General features: G+C 42.1%; 1 protein-coding gene across 1 annotated transcript; it reads left to right on the top strand.

The window, feature by feature from the left end:
* Positions 1-2,116: 2,116 nt before the first annotated feature.
* C12H6orf118 (chromosome 12 C6orf118 homolog) lies at positions 2,117-18,664 on the top strand. The gene is made up of 10 exons (XM_073789316.1): positions 2,117-2,222; positions 2,829-3,502; positions 4,595-4,717; positions 5,800-5,859; positions 8,236-8,360; positions 11,184-11,242; positions 14,139-14,320; positions 16,540-16,593; positions 17,139-17,200; positions 18,550-18,664. The coding sequence occupies exons 1-10, from the start codon at positions 2,117-2,119 to the stop codon at positions 18,605-18,607; spliced, it is 1,503 nt and encodes a 500-aa protein (XP_073645417.1). The 3' UTR covers positions 18,608-18,664.
* The last annotated feature ends 3,650 nt before the right edge of the window (positions 18,665-22,314 follow it).

Here is a 22,314-nt window from a genome sequence, read left to right as displayed (position 1 = left end):
ACATGCTGGATGTTTCTGTTGAAGGTGTTTTTGGATGAGATGAACGTTTAAGTAAGGAGCCTTTGAATAAAACAAATTCACCTCCATAGTGTGGGTGGGCCTCATCTAATCAGTTGAAGATCTTAATAGACCAAACACTGACCTCCCGCAAGCAAGAGAAAATCCTCCAGCAGGAGGTATTTGGACGTGTACTCTGTCTCCAGCCTGCTACCTCCCCTGCAGATTTTGGACTCTCCAGACTGCATAACTGTGTGAGCCAATTCCTTACAATGAATCTCTGTCTCTCTATATTCATCCTGCTGGTTCTGTTTCTCTGGAGAAGCCCAACTGATGCAATGTTTTTTTAGTGCTTTCTTTACGCGTTGGTGTGTTTGATGAATTATGATTATCTGTCTTGAAAACTTGTTCTATTAATGTTTTAATATTTCCTTGATACAAATGAACTTATTTACAAAACAGGCTTGGATTGACATGTACACACTGCTATATTTAAAGTGGATAACTGTACAGCTCAGGGAACTCGGCTCAATATTATGTAACCTAAATGGGAAAAGAATTTGAAAAAGAATAGATCCATGTATATGTATACCTGAATCACTTTGCTGTACACCTGAAACTGTCACAACATTGTTAATCAACTATATTCCAATATAAAATAAAAGGTTAAAAAGAAAAAAGGAATTCTGGCTGAAAAAAAAATTTTTAACATTTCTTAATTGGTTTCTTGGAAGTACTAAACTACTTAGCAAGGAAATTCTCAAGGATCCCATTGCTAGAAGTGTTTGCTCCAGGATCCAACCGCACAGGAGGGAAAGGATGATTCTTTTCCACCTGGGACAGTGCAGAGGGAGCCTGGGCTCTGGGCTTGGGGTGGGCAGAGCCCTGGGGTGGCCTGAGTTCCCTGCCCCCTGCTGTACGTGCCCAGCACAGATCCCAGGACCGAACATGAGGCGAGCGCTCTGGTTGCACTGCGTCCCATGGCACCAATGACCTCACGGCAGGGAGAGTGCAGGGTGGGCCTGACTTGATCACATGAGGTCAGTCACAGGGGAGGAGTCAGAGGGTGAGGCCTTGGGAAGTATGCAGAGTGCCCTTGCTGGCTCAGGGATGAAGGTGGCCCGTGTGGCCAGGAAGGTGGGTGGCCCCAGGAGCCAAGAGTGACCCCCGCCAAAGGCCAACTAGGAGGTGGGGACCTCTGTCCAACACCTGCAAGAAACTGGCTTCTGTCACAACAGGACTGAGCCCAGGGTCAGATTTCCCCTCAAAGCCTCCAAGGACCCAGCTAGGCCCGCACCCTGATATCCTCGTTGTGATCCTGGCGTGGAGAGCTCAGCCCGCGGGCTGAAGTGCTGACCATGGAGTAGTGAGCTAGTCTGGCGGTGTGAAGCTTCTGGACGTAGGGGGCTTCGCCACGCAGCACGAGTCGCTGTTACCCCTCCTCATACCCTCTGGGCCCTCATTTCTTCTCTCAGGTGGCAATGGAGACAATGACATGTCCTGATTTATGGTCCTGCTTTCAGACGTGGATTGGCCAGAGGAAGGGGTTTGGTGTGGGTCCCAGAAAGCCCTGCCCTGGCCCCCTTTGCTTGAGCCCTTGTGGAATGAGGGAAGAACCCAACAGTTAGGGTAAAGTTGCTGCATTCAGAAATCAACGCTGCCACCTGTCAGGTGCCGGGACTTGAGTTGATCACAAAACTCCCCTCGGCTTCCCTGTCACCAAAGGGGCCTAGTTACAGGCGGGCCTGTCGTGTGGATTGAGGGGGTGTGGCAGGTGTGGATGTAGGTGAATCCTGGGCCTCTGAGAGCTCAGGCCAGGCCCTCAAGGGCCCCGATGGGCCTGGTTCACTGCCTTGTTCCCAGGGCCCCTCCCAGCTCGGGTAACAAGGCAGTGATACGATGACGTCTGCTGGCTGATTCCTCCAGCGTTGTCTGGGAAGGTCGTGCACCAGGCCTGCCGCTCCGTGAGCATCTCAGAGACAGCCCAGGAAGAAAGCCCTCCCCCGTGTCTCGCTGGAGTCTGGGCCACCCCTGTCCTACCAGAAGCGTGAGAAGGTGCTCCCTGGGCTGCGGTCCTTTGATAAAACTAGGTGGCCTTTACAGAGTATCTACTCCATCCATGTGCTCGTTTGCCGAAAGCGGCTCCATTTGGTTGGCAGGCGGCCCTTCAGAGGAGGACGGCTCTCCTCATCGTGCAGAGGCTGGGGCTGCCTCAGAGAGGTTATGTAAGGTCTTTGCGCTCACACAGTTAGGAACTGATTCAGAAGGCCGGCGTTTCCCAGTGCCCAAATGGACTCCTACCTCCGGGACCCTTTGTGGAGGGAGCTGGGCCCCTGTCAACACAGCCACAGGTTTCACTCTGTGGCTCGTTTCCTTCCTACGCGGGGCGGGGGATGTGTGAACGCCTCATCAGTCATGGATCCGTTTGCTCAAGGACTCCTGAGATGTTCAGTTTTAAGGGAGAAAGAGAAACACCTTTACTTATTCCCTAGCATAGCTGTCTTCAAGCGTCATTAAGAATTATGACCATGCCTTTAGATTTTTCTTCTAGAGCCTTTGCTAAGAGAGTAAGAAATTCCCCGTCGGATCAGAATCCCCTTTTCCTTCCTCCTGGCTTTGCGGGTCCTGGGCTTTCTGAGGGCAGCTGCCCATCCCGTGCCCTGGTTCACCCTTCGTCTGCAGTCAGACTGGCCTGTACTCTCTCCTCTCTGTATGTGTGGGTCCTGCTCTGGGAGAGGTATATGCCCGCTCAGCCAATGCACACAGCCCTCTTACAGCCTCTTTGTGGAGCTACAGTGGTATTTAACGTTCTTCTTGTCTTTCCTGACCAGTTTACCTAAGGTGGAAACACTGTGAGACACCAGGTATTAAGACTCTGTGCAGTCTAAGGACACTTCTGAACAAACTCCAGAAAGACCACAGAGATGATGTCTACAGGTACTCCTCCGGACACCTGAACCCCAGCAAGCTCTACAGGCCTCTGGAGACAATCCTGCATTACTGGCCCAATGCCAACAGGCCCAAGGAGGCAAACGTCTTGGGAGGAGAAAAGCCATCTGACAAGAAGACGAAAAAGATGAAAGGTGCTTTAGTTTATTTTGCCATCAACACAGCTGTGGGCCCAAACGGTGCCGAGAACACACCACTCTTCAGGTATTTGAACCCTCTGACACGTGGTTCCCACGCTTCGGAGGAGGATTTGATTCCAAAGAAGGGTTTGAGAGAGGAAGGTGCCCCCGAACGGCCAGAGAGAGAAGAGCTCAGATGGCCCAAGATGAAGGTTCTGAAGTACAAAGAAGTGAAGTCCAGCCGTGAGTGTGCGATGTGGCCCCCAGGCAGGGACGAGTTCCAGTACCTCAGCTCACACTTGGCTGGCATAACAAAAGCAGACAAGTACAGGAAGTTCATGAGTTTCCAGAAACAAGTTCTTGCAAAGCAAGATGTCTTGAAGAGGGACTTCACAGGGAGCAAGGTGGCGACGTGCCATGAAAAGAAGTTGGAGCAGGTAAGGAGGGCAGTTCTGCGACGCTATCGGTACCGGTGCCAGTCCCGGGAGTCTAAAGAGTGTGGGCGGGGCTTCCCTGGTGGCGCAGTGGTTGAGAGTCTGCCTGCCAATTCAAGGGACACGGGTCCGTGCCCTGGTCTGGGAGGATCCCACATGTCGAGGAGCAACTAAGCCCGTGAGCCACAGCTACTGAGCCTGCGCGTCTGGAGCCTGCGCTCCGCAACAAGAGAGGCCGCGACAGTGAGAGGCCCGCGCACCGCGATGAAGAGGGGCCCCCGCTCGCCGCAACTAGAGAAAGCCCTCGCACAGAAACGAAGACCCAACACAGCCAAAAATAAATAAATAAATAAATAAAGATTGTGGGCGGAGGCTGGCTCTCCGACACCTCACTTACTTTCCCAGGTAGGCTGGAAAAGGGCTGAGAATATCCCACGCGATGTAGATGGTAACAGGGTGAAATCAAAGAAGGTTAAGTTTGGAAAGTGGTGCCTTGGAGGTGATGTCGTAATGGATAGTAATGGATGCTGCAGAGCAGCTACAGTCAAGCAAGTGCCCCTGCGACAGCAGAAGCACCTGAGGAAGAGGTTGGCCTAACTCACTAGGGAAGAGTGTGAAGAGAGGGCGAGGAGAGGGTTGAGGATGCAGGTGAAATCCACGTAGGAGCCAAGCGGTCTTTAGAAGGTAGTTTGGCATCGTGGGACATGCTGCCGTGAGTGACCGAGGGCTGAGAGTGGAACTTAGTGATGGGAAGGGTGAGGATGCAGGGAAGAGTCTACATATGAAATAACCAGTGATGAGATGTTCGGCTGAGAGGACTGATAGAAAGAGAAGGACCTTGAGGACCCTGCAGAGGCAGAGAGTGAATCCCTGATTCACAGGATGCAAGGGAATAAATGAAGAAAAATCGGGCAAACATAGGTTCTCAGTCCCAGGTGGTTTGGCACTCAGCTCTGCTGAGACCCAACGCTGGGGGGCGGGACCTGTGCCCCCTGATAGAAAGCCCCGTGGGGTGTCTGATTCCTCAACCTGAGAAAGTAATCAGAAAGGAAAACGAAGTCATCCTGAAACGGGCTGGTTCTCTTTTTCCTCCAGAAGCTCCAGAAAATATGTGTCTGTGACCCTGAAGAGTTCAACAGACTACAGGTCTTTGGAGAAGTCTTTGAAGATATTTGCAATAGTTCTTTGATATTTGGTGATATCTTGAAAGAAATTAAGGTAAGAGAAACATGCTTTTCCCAGATAACAGTTGAGAGCCATGCATGCGTTTTTGCACACGTGAGCTCAAGCTTCACAGAAGTTCTGCCGAGTATCATGGTGTCCATCCTACACATGAGGAAAATCATTCACGGAGCCTTGAAGGAATCTGCCTACAGACACATGAGTCCTAAATGGGTCACGTGAGATAAACACCCAGCTAGCTCACTCCTGAAGCCCATATATACATACTAAAGCTTCCTAATTGTAGATAAACTCTTATAAACTGCACATATGTAACACAGGAACTTCTATGGTTATGCATATATAATTTTATATGAATCTTTAAGGAGTTTTAAGTTTGTTGTGATTTCATGGTGAAAGTGACCATCATATCATAGCTGAGTTGGAATTAGGTTGCTTGTGGAATCTGCTATTGTCCAAGTCCCCAAAACAGACAAGGCTTAAAAGCAGGGTGTGGTAGTCTGCCCTCCAGAGAACATCTCCATCTCTGGAAGGTCAGTAGGACCCAAATCCACGGAGCATCCTAGTGGCAGGAGGTCGTATGTTGTACATGTGTCAAGGTATTTTGTGATTCTATCCTGAAGTCCTCAATAGTTAATATTCTTTAAAGATGGTGAGATTTTGTACATTTTAGTATGTATACTATTTAATATACTGCGGGAGCATTCTTATTTTTTTTTTTTTTTTTTTTTTTTTTTTTTTTTGCGGTACGCAGGCCTCTCACTGTTGTGGCCTCTCCCCTTGCGGAGCACAGGCTCCGGACGCGCAGGCTCAGCGGCCATGGCTCACGGGCCCAGCCGCTCCGCGGCATGTGGGATCCTCCCGGACCAGGGCACGGACCTGTGTCCCCTGCATCGGCAGGCAGACTCTCAACCACTGCGCCACCAGGGAAGCCCCTTACATTTTTTAAAATGATCTGAGCTGACATCCTTAGCCTCCATTTTACTTACATATGCAAAGAATATTACATTATGCTGTAATCTCATAACGCATTTCCAATGGATCTTTCTTTCTTCTCTCCTTTCTCCCTTGCTTCCTTTCTTCCTTCTTTCTTTTTTTCTCTTTTTTACTTTCTATAGGATGAATATGAACTCTACATGTTATTACTTCTGAAGACCCAGCCCACAGAACAGTATAAGGTAACAGTCAATCATGCAAGTCTTAAGTAGAACCTATTTCTTCCTATTTCCTGAGCACTGGAAACCTGTCTGAATCAAAGAAGCCCCATTTGTGCCTCCATAATTTAGAAGAGCTGACACTTTTAATAGGCATTGGCTTTATACTCATGAAGGACACTCCAGGTAAAGGCAACAGTGAGGGATGGGCGGGGTAGGCACACACGTTTCTTGTTTTTTGCAGTATCTCTGGCCACCAGTTCTCCGTGATCTCTGCAGACCTGTCCTTCTGTAACCCAGTCCTCGCGTGTCTGCTTCTCTCAGAATCGGCCCTCTCTCTCTCCTCACTCTCTGCTGGTAGATGAGATCCCTTACACGGATGGCTCCTGGCTTTGTATGCATCTCCCCAATCTTTCCTGTGAGTTCCAGATTACAGTGTATCCAGCCAGTGTCCCCTGGAGGCTGACACTTACGTGTCTGAGTCGGCAGGTTACAGACCTTAGAATTGGGAGATTATCTTGAATTAACTGGGTGGGCCCAATCTAATCACACAAGCCCTTAAAAGCAGAGAACTTTCCCTGGCTGAAGTCAGAAGGGAGAGGTGGCAGAAGGGGAAGTCAGAGTTCTGTGATTCTAAGCCTGAGAAGAATTCAGGACCGTTGGGAGCTGTGAGGTGGAGGGTCCAGATGCAGGGACTAGAGAGAGGCCCCTAGGAGCTGAGAGTGGACCCTACTGACAGCCGGCAAGGGAATGGGACTTCAGTCCTATAACCTCGAGGCACCGGATTCTGCCAATGACCTGAATGATCATGGAAAGAGTTTGTGCTCTGGAGCTCCAGAAAGGAAGGCAGTGAAGCCTGTACCTTGATTTCAGCCCAGTGAGACCCTGAGCAGAGTCCAAAAGCCACTCAGATTTCTGCCCTACAGAACAGAGATAATAAATTTGTGTTACGACACTGTTTGTGGTAATTTGTTATGACAGCAAAATGAAAGTAAGAATACATCCCACAAACATCTCCAGTTTCCAACACTGTTGTTAAGCTGCTCTTTACTGAATATTTGCTGCCATAGTTCGTGTGTGGTCCCTGTCTCCTGATGCCTCCCCAGCTCCTTCCAAACTGCACATTCTGCATTTTCCCAATGAGGTGAAGTAGTGTCTACCTGGAAGCTGGGTGACCTCTTGGCAAATAAGGTTTGTGCAGATGTAATCAAGTTCAGATGTGGTCGTTAGGGTGGGTCCTAATCCAATGACTGGTGTTCTTAGAGGAAGAGGGAAGTTTGGACACAGACACAGCATGGAAGTTGGAAGCAGAGATGGGACTCTCTGGAGTCCCAAACCGTGGAGTAGCTATAGATGTTAATGGCTTGGGAATATAGAGGGTGCTACGTTAGTAGTTACTGGAAAGCATGGACAGTTGTTACCCTCAGGGGAGAGCGAACAGCCCACATAAACTGTGGCTACCTCCTCTCACTGTGCCAACTTCCAGGGGTTCCCTCTAGGCTTAAGCCACACCTGTGGGTGTTTAATAAGGAAGATGGGCTACAGGAATGATGTTCTTACTTACAAAACTAAGAGAATATAGCACTGTAGCTAGGATGACTTTTGACATTTTCAATAAAGTTTAAAAATTCTATCTTATAAATTGGGAAGAAGAATGTCTTACTTTGTCTATGAAAAAAAAAATCACAGCCTCATAAAGAAGTCTGTTCTAACTTAGCTCTTAATCGAAAATCACATGTTTGCATGGTGTTCTTTGTTTTGAGCTTTTCGTGCTTCAGAAAAAAGCTTTCATTTGGCAGGAATAAGCAATGGCTCCAGCTGGGGGTCTACCCTGTTCTTTACTTATTGAGGTTAAGTCACAAAGGAACATATATGCCTATATCCCAATCAAACACCAGAATGAAAAATTCCCCAGGGCATCAAGGCACTAGATCCTTCTTTCTGCTTCTGGAAACTTGGCAGCCCGTCACTTAAGAAGGCAGAGACCTTTGTTTCACCACATTTGAGAAGCGTCACTTTATATCCATATATAGCCATCGAGTTAATATCGTTTCTCACTAATTAGAAAAACAATTGCAGTGCTGATAATAATGTGCTCGAAGCACTTTATTCAGCACTTTCCTTCCCCCACACAAACCAACAGTGAAACCCCTCCACTCTAAATTTCTTAGGAAGATAAAAACTTAAAATTAAAAAATATATACCTTACTCAGATCTTCACGTGGCTATCTATCCCTCCTCTGATATTCCTCCCTCCCTTCTGTCCTCCCTATTTACCTATTTTGACTAGAATTTGTATTTTGACCCAGGACATCTTGAACACACTGTATTAACAGAAAAAGGAAAATCCTCACCCTTGCTTTGTGTTTGTCTCACCTGTTACGGCCTCATTCTGCCCAGACTTTGCTGACTCACATCCAGGGGCTGGAGACGAGGAGGGTGAGGACCGCAGATGTCGGCCAGGCCAGGGAGGAGCTGAGGGCGCTCGTGATGGCCATCAAAGCAGCCCTGGACCGTAATGACAAGTGAGGGTTGATCTATGCTGGGATTACACTTATTTTACAATGTCTTAAAACCATGTGACAAGCATATTTTACACTTTTTCCTGCCTTGTTGGGTGTGGCACCCTGCCTTTATCAACACCAAGCTGGTCGCCGGGTGTCTTGCACAAACCGTCACACACGTGACTAGGATGTTCTACTAAATCTGGTGTTTCTATGAGGGGAGTTTGGGGAGGTTTTAGAAGGAATCTCAGGCCATCTTCAGTTGTCCGCTGAGGATTTATTGTGGGCTGAGTATGCTGCAAATTCGAGACAGCTTTTAAGAATGCCCTAGTTATTTTTCTAACTTAGAAAATCTTTTAACCTCTGTGATTAGTCTTTCAGGGTGAAACCACAATCTGATAGGGTATAATTTTTTAAAGAATTAAAAAAAAGATGAAAGTAAATCTGACACACTCATAGTATGCTCAAGCAAACAAAACAAGAAACAAAAACCAAAAATCAAAACTCTGCCTTCAGTGTAACTAAAAGACAGAAAGTGTCCTAATTTCAAAATACCTGAAAATAGAAAATAAACATTCTGTGCCAGTGAAACATTATCTACTCTCTCTCTGCAAAACTTGGTGAAAGCAAGGTCAGTCTGGGGCAGAGAGAAGAATGGAGTTAGTAGAAATCCTAAAATTGTCTTAAAAGCACTGTGTGAGAGAGAGTGAACCACCCAAAGTGAGAATACTGCACAGGTTACTGGGAGGTCCACCAGAGCACTGACTCAAAAGAAGGGGACATAAAAGTGAGTGTGGAAGCAAGGAAACAATTCTGAGATGATGATATGGGTGAGAAGAGGGTTAAGACGAAGTGATCAGCATACTTGGAAGAGAAAAATTAGCAAGGGAGAGAAATTTAAAACCCCTTAAGAGAAGAAAATCAAAGGGCACACAACCCCTCCCACTACTGTTTTTCCGTCTCTTCAAAAAAAAAAAAAAAAAAGGAAACAAAACAAAACAAAATAAAACCCCAAAAACAACAGTATAATTTGCTCTGACAGAAAAGTGTCTTCTTGAATTAAGAATCTCACAAATTAGGAGCACTAACCATAAAAATGCAGAGTCTGTGTCCACACAGCTGACTCTAAAAAGAAAACAGAAAATAAGGACCTATATGATTTAGCTGATGAAAATCCCTAACATCTGACAACAACAACAAACAGCTGGAGAAGAAAACTGTGCCACATCCCTGCAAACTAAACCAAATATTCTCAAAAGAGCATTTCAGGGTATAAAAACAACCTTGCGTCATAAATTTAAAACCTAAACACAGAAATCAACAGCAGCAAAAGAGGAGGCCATGAAACAAGATTTGACAATTGAGGAAAGACAGTGAAAAAGTCAAAATTATATTATAGATCAAGACTAAACTAGGACATGTCCAGGGAGGAATTGTTTTGAATGAAAATGTAAAAAGGGGCATTAGAAAAAAGCAAGAAACAATCAAGAGAATTAAAACGTGATAAATAAAGTAAAAGAGTTGGAGAAAATGTGGTTGAAGTAAAAGACAGGCAAAGAAGATCCAACTTATATGTAATGGAAGTCCCCAGGAAGAAAAACAAAGCAGTGAAATAGAAACATAAGTAAATTTAGAACTGTAACACATTAAAAGTTTTTCTTTTTTAATTTATTTTTGGCTTCATTGTGTCTTCGTTGCTGTGTGCACGCTTTCTCTAGTTGTGGTGAGCGGGGGCTACTCTTCATTGCAGTGCATGGACTTCTCATTCCGGTGGCTTCTCTTGTTGTGGAGCACTGGGTCTAGGCATGCGGGCTTTAGTAGTTGTGGCATGCAGGCTCAGTAGTTGCGGCACGTGGGCCCTAAAGCACATGGGCTCAGTAGTTGTGGTGCGTGGGCTTAGTTGCTCTGCAGCATGTGGGATCTTCCCGGACCAGGGATCGAACCTGTGTCCCCTGCATTGGCAGGCAGATTCTTAAACACTGCATCACCAGGGAAGTCTCATATAACACAGCACATCAAAAGTTTGTGGAGACTGAACCCTCTGAAATACATATTGAAAAGGTTTTCACCATTATTATTAACCCACTTAACCTTAATTTCTTAAACTTGGAGTCATAATACTTTTCTGTTTCTTTTAGTCTGTCATAAAATGAGTTAATGCGTACGAAAATCTTAAACCATCAAGCCCCTTGTAGACAAGGCGGTGTTAAAACATTTGTGGTGCTGATGTTTTTCACCAAATCACAGGGTTTCCCTCAGTATGTGCAAGACTTATTTGATTCCTTTTTCTCTCTAAATCTATTAGAGATAGTCAGTGTAGTTTATTTTGAACGAGGAAGAAGATACAAAGAGATAACAAAGGTTTTATTTCCTCTTTTTAAAATTTCTTGTGTTTTATTTTTAGTGGATTTAATATAGTGGAATTTGTAAATTGTATCTATGGGATACAATCATAATTAACAGGGAAAATGCAACATGTATTCCAATATCAGTAGGATTTTTCCACTATTGGACTCATTGTTTCATTATTGGCTTCAGAGTGTAAAATGCTAGGTTTTTTACCCCCTTGCTTCTTAAAAATTCAAGTCACAAAGTAATATCAATAAATGCTGTAAGACCAGCTCCTTTACCAGTGGCTTAGGCAATCTTGGTAAGAAAGTATTCTTCTGTTTATTGAACTTGACTGATCTAGGCGCTCATACATCTTCAAATCACCTTTTTTGTTAGAAACTAAGAAGATCTGTTCTTATTTCTCAATTTTAGGACTGTTGTATAAAATAGACAAAAGGAAAATGGTACAAACAGGGTTCTAATACATCACTATGTTTTCTCACCAAACCGTAGACTCAGAAGTGAATTGGAGCTGGAACGCATGTTGCTGCAATCCACTAAGAAGAGATCAGGTGAGTGACCGTGTGATTGATCTTCTGACGTGACTTTTGCTGTGACCTTCGGGTGAGGAATCTTCAAACCTTGTCCACTGTTCATGGTCTCTTCTGTTAGTTGTTTGAAAGGGTTTTTCAGAGAGATTATTACGTTTTATTCCCTTTTTCCCCCATCAAGTTCTTTAGAAATTCAGTAAGTTTTCATTTTATCTGAAGTGGTTTAAATGAAATACTTTAAAGGCACAAGGAAGCAGTTGATTTCTTTAAGAGATTATGTCACGGCCAAGATCATTATCCCAGTTTCTGCTGCTTTGGGCACTTTGGGTTATTGAGTTTCTCTGTAACAAGAGACGACTTGTGTGCATTTCATTTTCCTCCAGGATCTTTGTGGGTTTTAGTGGAACATTGAATGAATTCAGGACCTTATGTAGCAAGAATTAGGTCAAGGTTTGACCAAGATATTTGGAATAGATTCTAGGAAAATTGACCAAATGATATAAATATGAGAGTCAGCTCCCTCGAGGAAGTGCTGAAGGACTAAACGCTGTTGATTTTAGAGAAAGTGTCTTGAAATATATAATAGTTTTTAGGGGCGGGGGGCAGACAGTGAACACTTCAGCACAACCAAGTGAGATGGAAATAGAGGAAGTGGGGCCATGGCCTGTGGTTTCCAGGGTAACAGCAAGGAAGACAGCCCAGCCTGGTTTTCACAACCTTTACATCTTTATTCCTGGATCAGAGGAGTTAGCTTTTCCAGACAACAATGAGTTTCTGTCCAGGTCTGGGGTGCCCTCTCTTGCAGATGGTCCTCAACCTGCCCATCACAGCGACCCACTCACATGGCTGTCATTTGATCTGCTTTCATCTCAGCTGCTGCCTGTTCACTGGGGACAGTGACAGTGCTTCCCTCAGTCATTAGGAGGATTCAGCCTGATGACCTGTGTGAGGCAAGAGCACAGGGCCAGGGCCTGGCACAGCGGAGTTGCTCTGCCTGTCAGCTCCTTCTTGTATCATTATTACATGTGAACAGGAACACACAGTTCACAGGAAATTAATTACATTTTGTGAACATTTATGAAGTAACATAAAATAATTTAAAAATATTAAAAAATTTTAAAGATATTTAAACATAAAATATTTTAAAGATATTAAAAATTATCTCAAAATTAGATACGCAACTTAGAGTTTGATTAAATAACCAAAATAAGTTCAATTAAGTATGCCGCTCATTAATCTTTACTGTTTACATTTATAATTCACTCAAATGTCATTTTTCCTCCAGGTTTGTTCCACACTAACTCATCCTGGAATCACTTTTCTCCTCTCGGCGTCTCTGAGGCTGTTCTCACAAGTCTAACCTGTTTTGAGACTGGTTTTGAGAAGAAATCTGGTGTCCTGTATTCTTCCTCCTTTATTCTTTTTCTAAAGTTTTCTCATTCGCAAGCCTTCTCCAACCATACACATTTTCTGTGGCATTCCCCCCATTTTGACACGACAGTCTTGCTCTTTAGGTAAAAAAGAGGAACAGTTGGGTCACACTCCTTTTGGCTTCTTTGCTGACAGTTAATTGTTTCAGGTGAAACCCTCAGGTTAGATCAAGGTGGGGATCAAAGACTTTATTTTGTAGTATCCCTCAGAGTTCGTGTAGAGGCTTAATGACTGTTTCTGCTCTGTTAGCTCATCATGTATCAAAACTTACCTTCCCACTTTTCCCTTCTTCCAAATTTGGCAAGTTTGAGTGATGGCAATGACTTGGGTCCTGCTTACCTATGTATAAGTAGGCATGATCGCTCTTTCTGCCTTTTTTCCTGTCAAAAAGGAGTAGTCATTCTTTCTCAAAAAATTAAAACCTCCCACTCATCAGAATCTAGCTGTGCTGCTTGAAAACAAAGCAGCCTTAGCAGTGAGTCACTCTCTGTCTCCACCGCCTCTCTGTACTCCTTGAATACTGATATCGATTGAAGCCCAGCATGTTGTTGGTTCAATCCACATGTCTTTGATTCTAAATCTCTTCCCTGCTAAAATACATTTTTAGGCTTAAGATCTGTATATGCCACTGCCTACTGGACATGGCACGTGAGTGTCAACTCAACAAGTCCAAGGTTGGGTTCGCTCTCTCTGAATCTTCATGTCCTTGGAAATTTCAATGAATGGCATCTCCAAACGCATGGCAGCTCAAGTCAGAACACCACTGGCAGGCGTCTTCACTCTCCTCCCTACAACCATGTCAACAGGGCTTGTAGTAAGTGGCCGTGGCCAAGTTGGGTTTAAACCCAGCTCTTTCTTTAAAAGCCTTCAAGTCAGCTTTGACTGATTTCTTCACGCAGGTTAGAAGACCTTTCCTGATCTGCCCGCTGTTCCTTTCTCGTGTCATTTCTTCATGTCTCTCACCGGTCCTGCAGTGCCCCCAGCCTACTGTGTAACTTTCCTTTTACTGAATGTGCCAAATTCTGCCCTTCTGCCTCCTCCCCACACCCTCCCGCTTGTCTGACTGCTGTTCATCCTCCTGGTCTCAACTTAGTCACACGTCTCTGGTAAAGTCATCCATCCACGCATCTTCCCCACACTGTGTTAGGCACTCAATAAATACTCATCAATTACATAAATGAATTAAAGGAGTAATCCCCCCATTCTTGGATTAGATAATTTTTTCCTTTTATCTCAGTTGCTATGCCTTTACTGTTTATATTTTTAATAGGAAAAGATTCACAACATAGAAAAATATATAGATACCAAGGCAATGAAATACATATACTTAACTTGGATCAGATAATTTTTATGGATGTGCTTGAAGTTTCAGTTACATTATAGTTTATAACTATATGCAACATACATAATATTGTTAATACATAATGTTGTTAATAAGGACTAAGGTATTAAACATAGAATACTTTGTTTTTATAAAATATTCCAGAATCACCTGAGAAAAATGTAATGAAGGAGGAGTGCCTTACTCTTATTGAGAAGGTTGAAAAAAAGAGGTGTGAAGTGCTTAATAAATGGGATGAAATTCAAGCTCTTGAAAGAGAAATTAAAACAACTTTGGTTCATACTGGAATTTTGCATATCACCGAGAAAAAGATTAAAAGCTTAGAGGTATGCAAATTGTTTATTTGAATGTTTACATTGTTCTTTTGCTGGAAGACCTTGGCAAACACATGAAGCGTTTTGATTTTGCAACAGGGAAAAAATAAATAACATAACATTTGGTCCAAACATATTTTCCTTTCAAAACACTTACAGCAAATGATTAGAATAATTAAGACATACAGCTAAAACAACAAAAATGAAGGTGATAAAAATTCTGTACAGCTCTGTTAAGGGTCAAATTGGATCTCTTTCAGGTCAGTTGACATCTCTTAAACCTTAACAATTTTGTATAGAAAATGTTTATCATAAAAATTACTCCCATAATTCAGTGTCTAATATATACTATGTAGTTTAATCTGAAGCCCAGAGAGGCTAAGTGACCTGCCCAACTTGACACAGAATACAGGTGGCAAAGCTGGGATTCAGTTTAATTCTTCTGGGCCCCAAAGTCCTTATACTTACTATTGAGCCACGTAGACTCCATACAAATTGTACAGTTATGCTGGAAGATAGGATTAGTTACTGCCATTGAGGGTCTACTATATTAGACTTTATCAATTGTTGCTAACCATTTTCTTGATAAACAATAAAATATAAATTATGATCTATGTTTTGAAATGCTATGATGCCCAAATCTTTAATGTTATGACCTAATTTTTATTTGTGCAGAATCTGACTCAATACAACTTCTACTTAAAGAATTTATAAGTGATATTTGAATATTCTTTTCTTCCTGGTTATAGAGTTACATATATTTTTCCAGTACTACCTTTTTTTCTTTTTAAGTCAAATTATAAAGTGTATAGGAAGGTGGGGTGGTCTAAACCTGTTTTGATTTCTCTCTCTCTATTTTAAAATAATCTGTTCAGATTTCCTTCTGTGTTTTCACTTAGAGTCTGCCCCTTCCTTTTTAAACTAAAACTGTCTTGAGAAGAAACACTAATTTATAGTTGAATTTTTAAACAGTGAAAACGAGTTGTAGCTTTATGTATTGTGAGCATGTTATAATGCAAAATCATGTAAACTTTTCTTTCATAATTAAGACCCCTTTTAAATGGATTGAACCTAGGAAATAGAAGATTCCCTATAATTATTCCATATCAGTAATTTATAATACTTTAAATATTTATTATTTATATTTGGCTCCTTAATTCAGATACTGGAGGGTACCATAGAATTGCATTTATTATCCTATTAAGTAACTGGTATCTGGATCTGGATTCGAAATGTTATTTCTAACCAGAAGAAAAAATAACTAAACATATCACGGATTTACAATGCACAGATATTGCTGTAAACAATACAAAAATACTATTTCATTTAGTTCCCAACAACCCTAAGAGATAGATGCTGTTAGTAACCCTCTTTTTCAGATAGGGAAACCAAGGCACAGGTATACTAAGTAACTTGATTAAGCTCACGGCATCAAGTAGTAGAATTAGGATTTAAAGTCAGCCCGACTTCTTAATTTACATTATCCAGCCTCATGATGCAATGGTGAATCCTTTTCAATATGGTGGATATCTGGAAGAGCAGATATCCTTTCTTCATCATTATTTTGCTCACAGTTATCTTGGATATTGTCATTTACAGTATTAACTGATTTTTCAGTTTCAGTAATAATACTCTTGGTATTTTTATTGTGCTTCTAATGAATTAGAAATTCATTAGGGAAGAAGTGACAGCTTTACAATGTGAGCACTCCATCTAGGATCATTTTGTATTTGTTTATTTTAATGCATTGGTCTTAAATATGTTTTATTACTTTCGTTCTTGCGACGTTTTGGTATCTGTTACTATTGTGAATGGCAACTCAAAATTTTTTTCTTATCATTACAGTTTATAATCAGTTAACACTGATATTATGTGACTTATTGCTGTTTGTATTTTTATACTGTATCTGGCTATCTTAAAAATTCCACTATTAGCTCTGATAGATGAGTAACTCTTCTACTCTGGAACTTCCCTAAGCTTCTCCAGTTTTTTGCAACATCAGCTTCCACCTTCTCTAGTTTTTGACCCAGAGGGCCAGGATCTTTCTGTTTTAATAAATGTCCTTCAAGTCATGCTTTGTTTATTCATTGTTTTTAAGTGGTGTGCTGCTGAATACTTTTGAAATTAGAATAACAGCATTCACGTAACACTTTTTGTTCCATAAATGGGGAAAAATATTTAACAAATATTCTTAACCAAGTATCTTTCTTTTCAAACCATTTTTCCTTCAGACTGAAACTATAAACTTGGAGACAGAAAATAAAATTTTAAAGAAGAAAATACAAGTAAGTTTGTGCAAATCTATATTTTTCAATAAAAATATTCCCCCTAGTGCCTTCTCGTACTACGTCATAAACCAAATATGAAAGTATATGCATAATCTTTCTAAACGATAACTTTCTCTCATGCCGGGAATATCTCGCTATGCAGACATTAGCTTAAAACTGGACAGGTGTAAACTAATGTATTAATGAAAAGAAAAGCATTCTTTTTTTAATAGTTGAATGTGTCAATCAGAATTGACCATTTCTCTAACCCCTCTGCACATAAAAATTAATTGTAATAAGTTTATTTGGTGACAAGGAATGTAATGAACTGGCTCCCTTAATGACTTTCCAGGATAGCCCTCCGAAATGCATGGTAACAATTTGTTGTTTCGTAGATGGTAGTGCTGCCTTGATTACATATGTATTATATACAGTATGAAGTAGTATGCTATGCCTGATCTAGAAGTGGTAATGCATTTGGATGTAATCGGCAACGTCACCGCCATTACCCATGAGCAGTATCACGCATTATACATGACCAAGTGATTTCTGATTCTTGGTAGTTTATTGAAAACCATGTGAAGCGGATCATGGGGAAGAGCAAGCTGAGTGAGGGGGAGCAACAGTGAGTACTGATGCCCTGGGAAAGGAACTGTCATAATAATCTGATGTTGAAACTATCAAGATCGTCCATTTACAACTAGATTACACTGGACAGTACTTTTGAAGTGTTTGCATTCCTGAGTGTTCACTTCACACATGCATGTCACACATCCTTTCCAGTGCTTAAGAATGCTTAGTCCAAGATTTCAAGCTCCACTGTATATATTATTCAGCAATCTAGAAATAAATTCTTTGGACAAAGCTGATGGATTGAGGGTGAATCCTCATGGACAGGGATCAGGAAGGTGGGGAGGCGTGGGGCTCCGAGTGGCTTCTTTTCTCAAATTATATGGCTTTCAGTGATACTGAATCTTTGAAACAACCTATACAGGTATGATTCTGAAAATTTTAATTTAAAAATAAAATGCTGATTTGTATTATCTGTTACACACGTTTAGATTTTATAGAGTTAATTTTTGTTTGAGTTGGTACCATAGTTTAAATCTCAGGATTTGGAAAGCCTGGGAAAACCATTGATGGTTTAAATATGGAAAGAGCTTATTGTATCAACAAGTAAAAAGACATTTAGTTGTTGGTGGCGTAGGTTCAATGAAATCATCAAGGAACCAGGGTTCTTCTCTCTTCCTTCCCTGCTTTCCTTAAGGATGGTTTTCCTCCTCAGGGCCTCAGCGTGGCTGTCTTCAGGCACTGGGTCCGTGTCCCATGTGGGAAGAAAGGGGAAAGTACAGGACAGGTGGTAAAGAGCTTCTCATTATGGGCTTATTCTATTGTATTTAGGAAGGAAAGCCCCTCCCAGGGACTTCCACCATATCTCACTGGCCAGCACCACATCCCAAGGCCACCCTTAGCTGCAAAGGAGTCAGAAAACAGAACCATTCCACTTGCCAGTTTACATGGCAGAGAGAGGAGAAAAGGTGTTAGTATGGGTGTTGACTGAGCCACACAGGTAGATCCAGGCTCTGTGGGGCCTTGTATTATCCCCAAAGGAAAAGAATACAGAAGTACAAATACAAAAGAGGGAAGATTCCTTCCATAGTCTTGGCAGTGAGAATGAACTGACCTGACGTTTAAACATCATTATCGTCAAGGTAAATCTACCTCTGCTGCCACACCCTACTTAGCCTGGAAAATGTTGCAGGGGACTGTGCCCATATGTAGAGAGAGAAACTTTGCTACATTCAAGGCCAAAAGTCTACTACAAATATCCTTTGAAAGAAAGTGGAGGGTTGCAAAGTCTTACTCTAAGTTTTTGAGTAAATGTGTCCTAAATAGATGTTTATTTTGAAATTTTCTTTTATGCTTCATGTACTTTTTTCTAACCCATTGTACTCGTTTGTTTTGTATTTTAAGGAACCTTTGGGAATTTATTAATGAATTTGTAAAATTAAAACAGACAGATAACTCTTAAGTGACTGGAAGAAAGACCCAGGAAAACTCACAGCCACCATCTACATAATGTGGCTGTTTGCAGAGGTATAAATTAATGAAGATACATTTCATTTTGTCAGTTTTAATCTCCAATAAAATTAATGTGGTATATGTATCCTACTCAAGATATTGAAATAAGGACATGTATTCATGTGATTCGTTTTACTTTGTATACATATTCATAAAAATAGTAGTTCTTAGAGTATTTTCTGCTTCCATTCAATAACTTTCTCCAGGAAAAAATACTTTCAATTGTTTGATAGGGATAGGAAATTCAGCACTGCTGCAATACAGATTAAACTTATTTCTTATTTGCCAATGCAAGTTTATGTATAAGCATTTAATAAAATGTAGTAGTCATTGAATAAATATCCGTTTAATGAAATGACACAGTGCTCTACTGCTGTTACGAAACTACCATGGGGCTTTGCACTGCACATGACAGCCTTTGGACCCGCACTTTGCCTATAACATGGTCTGAACACTCAGAGTAAATGCAAGTCCAGTTACTTTGGACAACTGTATATAGGGCTGCAGTGAAGATCAAATGTCAGTGTTAGGTATAAACATGAGGGTTTTAACCCTAACTTGGAACTGTAGGGTTTGAGGTTAGAGAGAGAGAAAGAGATAAGCAAGGTTTACTTTCTATGGACTGGAAGGTGTGTTCATCACAGGTCTCCTTAAGGTGTCCATCTCTTCCTAGGGCCTGATTCCCTCTGCTTTCAGAGACACAGGGGTGGCAACTGAAACAGAAACATTTTACCATGTATAGAAATAAATGAGACTTTATTAATGTTTGTTGAGTTCTCTATGTACAAGTTGCTTTCTATGGGTTATTTATGTTCTTTGGAATCTCATTGAGTAGGCACCTGATATCCCATTACACAGGGGAGAGAATGAAAATGTAAAATGGTGAGTTGATTTGCTTAAAGTTCACTTAAATAATAGAACTGGGATCCAAACCCAGGTGTGGCTTTTGCTCAGTTCCTAAACTCTTATCACTGTAACGTGCCATCTCATTTTGACACATCACCAGTCAAGATATAGGGAAATGAATTTCTGCAATGTCAAAGAGTGACATAAAGACCACTGGAACTAAAAACAGACCAACACACAAAGCTGCATTTACTTGCTTGTCAAGAAAGGGAGAGTTATTCACTCAAGAGACGGGGTCAGGGAAGATCTACTTTGGAGGCAGAGAAGCTGGATGTAGAGGCAAAGGGATGTGTTATTCCATGTTATGAGGGCTACTGTATTTAGAGACCAAATGGATTTGTGGGGGAGGAGTGGAGGGGCAGGAAAATCCTTCTTTTAATTGGCCATTATTCTGGCTAATGCCACAGAAACACTGTTTTTGAAGAGATATGAAATAAACTATAACAAACCTTTGTCAAGATCAAAGTCTTGTAGCAGTCACTTTGGTATGTATATCCTTGGGACTGGTTAATTTTTCTTTTAAAAAAGTCATCCTACTATTCATCCTACTATTCATTCATTTATTCAAACAACATTCATTGCTTGTCATCCTATTATTCATTCATTTATTCAAGCAACATTCATTACATCAACATTCAGGTACATTTCAGACAATATGCTAGTTGCTGGAAGTATGGGAAAGAAGACACAGTCCCAATCCTTAGGGAGTTTACCGTTTGCTGCACAGATTTCTGAACAGAATAACAACAAAAAAGAAAGTCTGCTAAACCTAAGTGCACACAAGGACATGGATAAGCTGTCTTACCCACTGCTGAAGTGAGTGTACATTGATACGAACAGGTTAGAATGTAATTAGGCCACAAGTTGTGCTGGTCAGCGAATATCTGTGTTCCTAATGTGTCCCAACCCCCCTTGCAGGAAGACCAGGTAACACGTTTGAGCCAATGTGGGAGGGTTGTGATAACATATTACAAGAAAGGTGAGCACCGGAAAGATCAACTTATTTGTAAAAATAAATAAAAAGGAATAATACAAAAGAGTCAGAAATTTGGACTTCTTACTATGAAAAAAAATGACTGCTTTGAGTCCAAAGATGTAAGAGATGAGATTATAAAATCTCTGTAACTTGACTGACCATGTGAAAATAAAGAGTAAATTACAGGTGTGGCCTTTCCACCAAAGCCCTATTGCCTCCAGGAAACTGTCCTTGAATTGCAGATTAGAGCTGGGCAGTGGGAAAGAGAAAGCAAAGAAAAAGATCTGAGAGCATCTCTAAGCAAACAGTGGTCACCTGGAAGTGACTGGAAGCAAATGGAGTGGACATCTAATGAGTTTTGAGGGGAGTTTTACTGCCAAGGAAATTGGAAACCTAAGGCAAGAAAGTCCATTGCTGTTCAAAATCTTGAACCATCCTTGGACCCTGAACTTCAATGAAGAGGTGAAGGAAGGAAGCTGAGAAAACGTGTATCTCCCAAGGAAGCATGTTCCGGGAAGCCCACTTCAAACGTGTCCAAGTGGGGAACAAAGGAGGGTCAAGCCAGCGACAAGGACAATGAACACGATGGCTCCATTCAGATGCAGAATCAGTACTTAAACCGAGCACTTCACCCCATGCTTCCTAGGGACCCTTACAGTATCTCTCTGCAGGCCCTCAAAACGCTGCACAGCAAGGGCCGCTATGTGTATGTTCTATTCTCACCTTTTTTAAAAAAAAATTATGTATTTTATTTATTTATTTTTGACTGTGTTTTGTCTTTGTTGCTGCACTCGGGCTTTCTCTGGTTGTGACGAGCGGGGGCTACGCTTCGTTGTGGTGCGCGGGCTTCTCATTACGGTGGCTTCTCTTGTTGTGGAGCACGGGCTCTAGGCATGTGGGCTTCAGTAGTTGTGGCTCGCAGGCTCAGTAGTTGTGGCGCACGGGCTTAGTTGCTCCGCGGCATGTGGGATCTTCCGTGACCAGGGCTCGAACCCGTGTCACCTGCGCTGGCAGGCGGATTCTTAACCACTGCGTCACCAGGGAAGCCCTATTCTCACCTTTTCTGTATGAAAACACACTTGTACATTTATTGCAATTATTTCTGGTTATCAGCGGATGGAGAGACTGCAGGGTATCCCCCAGTGATCGTGGACTTTGAGCTGGATGCAGTGACTGGATGGGAAGTTGTCTCCCTTAGAGAGCTTGGGAGGCGCTCCATGCCAGGAAGGAAGTGAGCACAAAGATGCTGCTACTCAGAGTGTGGATTGTGACATAAACATTTCCCTGTTGCAACATCAGTAAGATGTAAGCTTTATTACAGCTATATATATTATACATGTCAATAGGTATTAGGATTAACTTGTTACTGCAGCATAACCTATCCTGATCTACCGTGAAGGTTGACCCTAGGGAAGTCCCTGGCGGTCCAGTGGTTAGTACTCCACACTTTCACTGCCGAGAGCCCGGGTTTGATCCCTGGTCAGGGCACTAAGATCCCATTATCTGTGTGGCTGGCCAAAAAAAAAAAAAAAGTCTGACCCTAAAGAAGAAACTCATGTACATGTACCCAAGGAGATTTCTCTCTCTCATTTGGTCTGTCTATTATCTATATATCTATCTATCTATCACCGATCTATCTATCTATCTATCTATCATCTATCTATATCTGTCTATCATCTGAATACCTATCTATCAATGGTCACTGTATAACTGTGATAGTGGAAAATGGAAGCAACTTAATGGTTCCTGAGTAGGGTAGTAATGGTCCTGGTGAT

Source organism: Tursiops truncatus, chromosome 12, assembly GCF_011762595.2.
Source record: "Tursiops truncatus isolate mTurTru1 chromosome 12, mTurTru1.mat.Y, whole genome shotgun sequence".
NCBI classification, from domain to species: Eukaryota; Metazoa; Chordata; class Mammalia; order Artiodactyla; family Delphinidae; genus Tursiops; species Tursiops truncatus.
Note: the sequence above shows the minus strand (reverse complement) of the source record. Positions and strands in the feature narration are given on the sequence as shown.

Coding starts and splice junctions, on each gene's coding strand:
- C12H6orf118 (XM_073789316.1), top strand. CDS start 2,117: ATGTGCTCGTTTGCCGAAAGCGGCTCCATTTGGTTGGCAGGCGGCCCT. Junction 3,503..4,594: donor ATGAAAAGAAGTTGGAGCAG/GTAAGGAGGGCA, acceptor TTTTTCCTCCAG/AAGCTCCAGAAAATATGTGT. Junction 11,243..14,138: donor ATCCACTAAGAAGAGATCAG/GTGAGTGACCGT, acceptor AAAATATTCCAG/AATCACCTGAGAAAAATGTA.